Below are 7,708 nucleotides of genomic sequence, written 5' to 3'. Positions count from 1 at the left end.
TGGCGGAAGAATGAAAAGGCAGAAAGAGGGGGAAAGTGGGGAAGAGGAAGAGGAAGAGGAGAGGAAAAGGAAGGAATATGTGGTGGAACGAGGATGAAGGGGGGTACCCATGGGGACGAGTGGATGCCTATGCCTTAGAAGTAGCCTAACCACTAACCGGATCTCTCGCTCTTTCTATTTTCTACAACCAGTCTCTCTTCCCCTCTTTTTACCCTTATAACATTTTTCATTCTATTTTAATTATATATAAATGATGGTAATTACTCATTAATATTTAAAAATATATCAAAATAAAATCATACTACCCAATGTTTAATTAATTCATATTTCTTAGTGACATCATAGTACTTACTAATTCTGACTGTTCCTTCATCACATTTCATGTTGACCATAGCTTACACATGTTGATGTCAGATCGGAGTAGAGACTAGAGAGAGACCGTGTTAATTGCACGTATTCTCATGTTGCAGTAGTTTTGTCCAAACTCCAAGCTCCTATGTTAATTGAAGCGGTAGTAATGGGTTCATTTTTTTAGTTATTGTAAAAAACCTGGTGTAATGCCTCAATATTGGAAGTAAGGGTGTTTTGCAAAATTATTGGCGGCGGGATAATTTGCACTCTGCGAATTGTCAGGAGCAGATTCTGCCTGCCACAGCCATGAGGACAATACGCAAAGGGCGGATTGTAATTTTATAATATTTAAGGGACAATACACAGTCTGCGTATTGTCAATACACAGACTGCGTATTGTCAATCCACAGACTGCGAATTGCAAAAACACAAATTGCGTATTGTTAATCCGCAAATTGCGTATTGTATTTTCGTAAATAAAAAATTATAATTGAAGTACTATAAAAGGAGGAACGGTATTAGGTTGATTGAGTGTGAGAGTGTTTTATTTTTTTGAGAATGTAAGAGTATAAAAATGGAGAGAGGTATTAGTTTGAAAATGTATTATAATGGTCAAATCTTTCCCCAAACATCTGAGGGTGTGAGTTTTGTTTGTGAGAATCCACGTAATATTGTTATTCCTTTTGCAATAACATACGAGGAATTTAAGAGTATACTTTGTCAATGTGGTGATAATCAAGTATTAAAGAGAGTCGTTCATATTTTTTATAGACAGCCTGTTTTAGTGTTCGGTGGTTTCGTTCAGTTTCAAATGATGAATGTGGATGACGAAAGAAGTATGCAAGGAATGTTTTCGATCTACCAACAAACACGGGCACAAGTGTCTATTCTCGAATTGTATGTTGAGTTTGAAGAATTAGTTGAGGTTGATTTACCGGAGGCTAACATCGACTGGACTGTTTATAACAGTGAAAGCGAAGAGGAATTTGAGGGCACCTACCATATTGTTGGTCCAACTGAAGAAGTGGGTGAAGATGATATAATAGTTGAGTCTAACGTAGCAGATGTGGCAAATGCACTGGCGAGCCAATATCCATCTAGAGAGCCTTCTTTCATGCACGCCTTGGATGTAGACGCTATGAATGCACCAGAATTTCCTGAATATATCAATTCAAGTAAGCAGTTATTATTATTATTATTATTATTATTATTATTATTATTATTATTATTATTATTATTATTATTACTATTATTGAATTGTAAAGCAATAGTTAGAATTATTTGTTGTTGTTATTGCTGTAGATCCTGTTGTTGTTTCGGACGGTGAATTTGTTGTTGGCATGGAATTCAGTTCTAGAGAGACTGTTATTGCAGCAATTAAAGATTATACAATTCGCAGGGGAGTGGATTACCGGGTGTGTGAATCTGAGCCAACGACTTTTTATGCTAAGTGTGTACAATACGGAAGAAGTTGCGATTGGCTTATTAGAGCTAGTCTTATTAAGAGAAAGTTTTGTTGGGTTGTAAGGCGATACAATGGTAGTCACACATGCACTAGAACTAGAATTTCTCAAGATCATGCCAAGCTAAATTCAGACATGATTGCAGAGGTGATAAAGCCATTGGTTGAAGCTGATCCATCTTTGAAAGTGAAATCAATAATTGCTGAAGTGCAGTCAAAATTCAATTATACGACAAGTTACCGCAAAGCATGGCTCGCGAAGCAAAAGGCAATTGCAAACCTTTTTGGTGGTTGGGAAGCTTCTTATGAAGCTTTGCCGTCGTGGTTTGAAGCAATGGTACAAAAAGATCCATCAGCAGCAGTCGAGATTGAAACTGCACCAGCATACCAAGGGGATGAGGTAGTCCATGATGTAAGGATACTGACGCGGGTATTTTGGAGCTTTTATCCTTGCATCAGAGCATTTAGGAGCTGCAAGCCAATCGTACAGGTGGATGGGACACATCTGTACGGGAAATATAAAGGAGCTCTACTAGTTGCAGTTTCTCAGGATGGCAATGGCAATATTGTGCCTCTTGCATTTGCCGTTGTTGAGGGTGAGACTTCTGATGCATGGCACTTCTTTCTTACTCATTTACGCACACATGTGGTGACTCGAGATGGTGTTGGGCTTATCTCTGATCGTCACGACTCTATTACCTCAGCAATAGCTCGTAGTAATGGATCATGGGAACCTCCAAGAGCTATCCGAATGTTTTGTGTTAGGCACATAGCATCCAACTTTTTGAGGAATTTCAAGGAGCAATTTGCTTTGGCATTTGATAATGGATACCGTTGGGGTCATATGACCACAAACCTAGTGGAGTGCATCAACGGAGTACTGAAGGGAGCTCGAAATCTTCCTATCACGTCACTTGTGAAGGCAACTTTTTATAGGCTAAATGAGTTGTTCACTAGGAAGAGGGCTGAGGCTGAGGTTCGAAGGAATGCAGGACATGTATTTTCTGAATATGCTAGCAACAAACTGCAATCAAATCAGCAAGCAGCAGGAAACATACAGGTTAACCTATTTGACAGGCAAAATGAGATCTTTGAGGTACGTGAGATGCCCATTGGTATCGAGTATGCGGTGAATCTCCGTCAACGGTATTGTGATTGTGGTGAGTTTCAGACAGATCGAATCCCATGTCGCCATGTCTTTGCGTGTTGTGCGAACCAATGACTTGATTGGCAACAATACGTTCATGAGGTCTATAGGATGGATGAGATAAGAAAGGTGTATAGAGCACGGTTTAAGCCATTAGGAAATCCAGCAACATGGCCGGTGTATCAAGGACCAAGACACATACCTAATCCGCACTTAAAGCGGGTTTCCAAAGGGCGTCCCAAAATAACCCGCTTCTTGAATGAAATGGATATGCGTGATATGCGTGGTCCTAGGCGTTGCAGGCTTTGTGGAGGCGAAGGCCACAGTCGAAGTAGATGCCCCCATCGTGCAGGGCCTAGTGCTGGTGGATCTGCACCTATGTCTTAGTGCATTTGGTTTTTCCTTCATTAGGAATTGGATTTAAATACTACATCAATTGTATTAAATACTACTTTATGAAATCCCTGTGTGTTCAAATTTGATGTGAATTTATAAAATTCATAACAATTACAATTGTGGTCTTAAATTAAAAGATAAATAACAATTATTTGCTAAATGTCTTTTTCACAAATTTAGTACATTTTTTAACTGCCTTCTTGATTGTGGAAGGGGTATATCTACTTGCACTTCTACGTGTTGGCTCAATCCTCAGATTATACCCTTTACCATGAATATCTGGAGTATCCGCCATATCCGCACCTACCGCACCACCTATATGACATAAAAAATCACAATAATAAATATATCACAATAATAAATATATCACAAGAAAACACTAATATATCCCAATAACGAATACAAAAATATATCACAATCATATACTAATATACCATAGTAATGAATACAATAGTATATTATTACCTGCATCGTCATCACCATCGCTGTCACTATCACTATCATCCTCGCCAACATTATCATCCTCAGCCATGGGTGCCTGCACCTGAGGAAAATCAACAGCATTACTAAACCCAATCCCTCTGGCGACACTCTGGATCGAATCACTCTGAATCGAGTCAATAGACCTTCTAGCTCCAGAGCGTGGAGAGGGGCTACGACGTCGTACTTGCGAATCAACAGATGACCGACCACAAACAATTTGAGGTGATTGTCTACTACACTGCGGAGCCTGCTCGTTAATTTCAGGAGGTTGCGGCTGAAATTGTTGCACTTGCAGTTGAGGGTCCAACAACTCATTTACCCATTGCGACGTGTCTGTTTCAGGTGCCCACCGATACAACTGACGATTTGAAGATTGCTCAGCTGTGTCCCTCTGCTGTGACATGGCAGGTCGATAATATGCTTGATATGGTGGCATCTGTAATGAATGTGAGTCATCAAATAACTGACTAAAGAATGAGACTTCAGGCTCAGTGTACGGTTGTGTGTACGGGTACTGGTATGGGTGCATCATAGGCTGTGGTTGTGGCTCTGGCTGTGGCTGAGGTTGTGGCTCTGGCTGTGGCTGAGGCTGTGGCTGTGGGTGTGGCTGTGGCTGTGGCTGTGGAACATAACCAGTTAAACGCAGGTGAGCTCCATATTCGTCATTATACCATTGCATATACGCTTCAGATGCTTCATAGTGCACTACGGGATCACCAACCAGAACAGAGGTCAAACGGTTTGTCCACATCATAATGTATGCATAATGCTCATCTCTCCAATCTTTGTTCTTTGGTCCAGTCAGGACCATGTTGTGAGCTTCTGCAAGCATCATCGGTTGACTAGGAACTTCCTGCTGTAAACCAAATTGTCTTTTGACCCTATCTGATGCATGCCATTCAATGCACTCAAATGATATCAGTGGCATAGTTGCACTCCACATTAAGCGATGTTGCAAGATTTCATTAGGAACTACAATGTTTCCCATACGTTCATGGCTGTACGGGTTCCACACAAACTGCAATCGCATAACAAAACAAACGTATAAACATAACTACAAAACAATGCACAATAATAATAAAACTAACAAATGTAATAAAAAAAACTTACCCCAGGAGAGAGGTATTAGTTTGAAAATGTATTATAATGGTCAAATCTTTCCCCAAACATCTGAGGGTGTGAGTTTTGTTTGTGAGAATCCACGTAATATTGTTATTCCTTTTGCAATAACATACGAGGAATTTAAGAGTATACTTTGTCAATGTGGTGATAATCAAGTATTAAAGAGAGTCGTTCATATTTTTTATAGACAGCCTGTTTTAGTGTTCGGTGGTTTCGTTCAGTTTCAAATGATGAATGTGGATGACGAAAGAAGTATGCAAGGAATGTTTTCGATCTACCAACAAACACGGGCACAAGTGTCTATTCTCGAATTGTATGTTGAGTTTGAAGAATTAGTTGAGGTTGATTTACCGGAGGCTAACATCGACTGGACTGTTTATAACAGTGAAAGCGAAGAGGAATTTGAGGGCACCTACCATATTGTTGGTCCAACTGAAGAAGTGGGTGAAGATGATATAATAGTTGAGTCTAACGTAGCAGATGTGGCAAATGCACTGGCGAGCCAATATCCATCTAGAGAGCCTTCTTTCATGCACGCCTTGGATGTAGACGCTATGAATGCACCAGAATTTCCTGAATATATCAATTCAAGTAAGCAGTTATTATTATTATTATTATTATTATTATTATTATTATTATTATTATTATTATTATTATTATTACTATTATTGAATTGTAAAGCAATAGTTAGAATTATTTGTTGTTGTTATTGCTGTAGATCCTGTTGTTGTTTCGGACGGTGAATTTGTTGTTGGCATGGAATTCAGTTCTAGAGAGACTGTTATTGCAGCAATTAAAGATTATACAATTCGCAGGGGAGTGGATTACCGGGTGTGTGAATCTGAGCCAACGACTTTTTATGCTAAGTGTGTACAATACGGAAGAAGTTGCGATTGGCTTATTAGAGCTAGTCTTATTAAGAGAAAGTTTTGTTAGGTTATAAGGCGGTACAATGGTAGTCACACATGCTCCAGGACAACAATCTCTCAAGATCATGCCAAGATAAACTCAGACATGATTGCAGAGGTTATAAAGCCATTGGTTGAAGTTGATCCATCTTTAAAGGTGAAATCTGTGATTGCTGTAGTGTAATCGAAATTCAATTATACAATAAGTTACCGCAAAGCATGGATGGCTAACCAAAAGACAATTGTGAACCTTTTTGGTGGTTGGGAAGCTTCTTATGAAGCTTTGCCGTCGTGGTTTGAAGCAATGGTACAAAAAGATCCATCAGCAGCAGTCGAGATTGAAACTGCACCAGCATACCAAGGGGATGAGGTAGTCCATGATGTAAGGATACTGACGCGGGTATTTTGGAGCTTTTATCCTTGCATCAGAGCATTTAGGAGCTGCAAGCCAATCGTACAGGTGGATGGGACACATCTGTACGGGAAATATAAAGGAGCTCTACTAGTTGCAGTTTCTCAGGATGGCAATGGCAATATTGTGCCTCTTGCATTTGCCGTTGTTGAGGGTGAGACTTCTGATGCATGGCACTTCTTTCTTACTCATTTACGCACACATGTGGTGACTCGAGATGGTGTTGGGCTTATCTCTGATCGTCACGACTCTATTACCTCAGCAATAGCTCGTAGTAATGGATCATGGGAACCTCCAAGAGCTATCCGAATGTTTTGTGTTAGGCACATAGCATCCAACTTTTTGAGGAATTTCAAGGCACCGTATTTACAGAAGCTGATAGTCAATATGGGTACGTAGATTATTGTGAAACTAAGGCGTATTTGTTTTTACCAGGCATATAGCATCCATTTTATTTACATATGTTTAAATTTAAATTTAATTTTATAAACAAAGCTAAAATATAGTAACGTCAAATTTATTTATATACATAAATTCAAATATATTTAAATTCAAATATTAATATAAAATTAAAACTGAAACATATTTAAATATTTATTTAAATTTAAACTTTCTAACATATAAATTAAATTCACAATTATATTTTATTTTCTGATTTAAATAGCCTAACTAAAATATTAAATTTAAATTTAAAATATATTTTATTAGTACTAATTACTAATTAATATCATCATCATTCATCTAAATATATAATAAAGGTATAATTTTTATTTATATATTTTTTTAACTATTAATAAATAAATACTATTTAATTTAAATAATAACTATATATATTATTATCACATTATCTCTATTTCAAATAAAAAAAAACACAGTTAATCTACTAATTATATTAATAATATTTAAATAACTTACTTGTTAAAACTTGAAGAAACAATAAATTTGATAAATGAAGATGAAGTCTCTGCAGGAGGAAGCATGGAAGGATAGAACTGAAGAAGTATTAAAGAGTAGAAGGAAAGAAACGTTTGAAACTGTGGTTGTCTCTGAAAATGTTTGTAAATTGGGGAAGCTCATGTACATTGACGAGAGAGAGACAGTCAAACATCACCTTATTCACGGGCTTGCAGTTCTTTGACGCGTGTCGACCATGCACGCAATACGGTTTTTGCGTATTGTAGGGGAATACGCACTTTGCGTATTGTGCTTCCCAAAGAACGCGCCCCCAGACCCCTGTTAAACACCTTTTTCTCTAATATTCTCGTAAATCTCACTCTCTTCATCAATAATGAAATAAAAAATCCGTAGTAATGGTCAAATTGGGGGTAAGGAGTTATATTATTATACGTATTTTTTTAGAGAATTATTTGGATAAAGATATTAAAAATATATTTTTTAAAGATATTTTTTAAAAGTTAAAATTTAAT

At 37.7% G+C, this 7,708-nt stretch overlaps 1 protein-coding gene across 1 annotated transcript; it reads left to right on the top strand.

The window, feature by feature from the left end:
- Positions 1–1,165: 1,165 nt before the first annotated feature.
- LOC107487318 (uncharacterized) lies at positions 1,166–3,347 on the top strand. The gene is made up of 3 exons (XM_016107936.1): positions 1,166–1,526; positions 1,654–2,959; positions 3,071–3,347. The coding sequence occupies exons 1-3, from the start codon at positions 1,166–1,168 to the stop codon at positions 3,345–3,347; spliced, it is 1,944 nt and encodes a 647-aa protein (XP_015963422.1).
- The last annotated feature ends 4,361 nt before the right edge of the window (positions 3,348–7,708 follow it).

This window comes from Arachis duranensis, chromosome 5, assembly GCF_000817695.3.
Source record: "Arachis duranensis cultivar V14167 chromosome 5, aradu.V14167.gnm2.J7QH, whole genome shotgun sequence".
NCBI classification, from domain to species: Eukaryota; Viridiplantae; Streptophyta; class Magnoliopsida; order Fabales; family Fabaceae; genus Arachis; species Arachis duranensis.
Note: the sequence above shows the minus strand (reverse complement) of the source record. Positions and strands in the feature narration are given on the sequence as shown.

What these genes read in the sequence shown, in the direction of transcription:
- LOC107487318 (XM_016107936.1), top strand. Translation starts at nt 1,166, where the DNA reads ATGAATGTGGATGACGAAAGAAGTATGCAAGGAATGTTTTCGATCTAC. An exon ending in TCCTGAATATATCAATTCAA is followed by an intron (nt 1,527 to 1,653) that starts GTAAGCAGTTAT and finishes TTATTGCTGTAG; the next exon opens with ATCCTGTTGTTGTTTCGGAC. An exon ending in GCGGTGAATCTCCGTCAACG is followed by an intron (nt 2,960 to 3,070) that starts GTATTGTGATTG and finishes TGAGGTCTATAG; the next exon opens with GATGGATGAGATAAGAAAGG.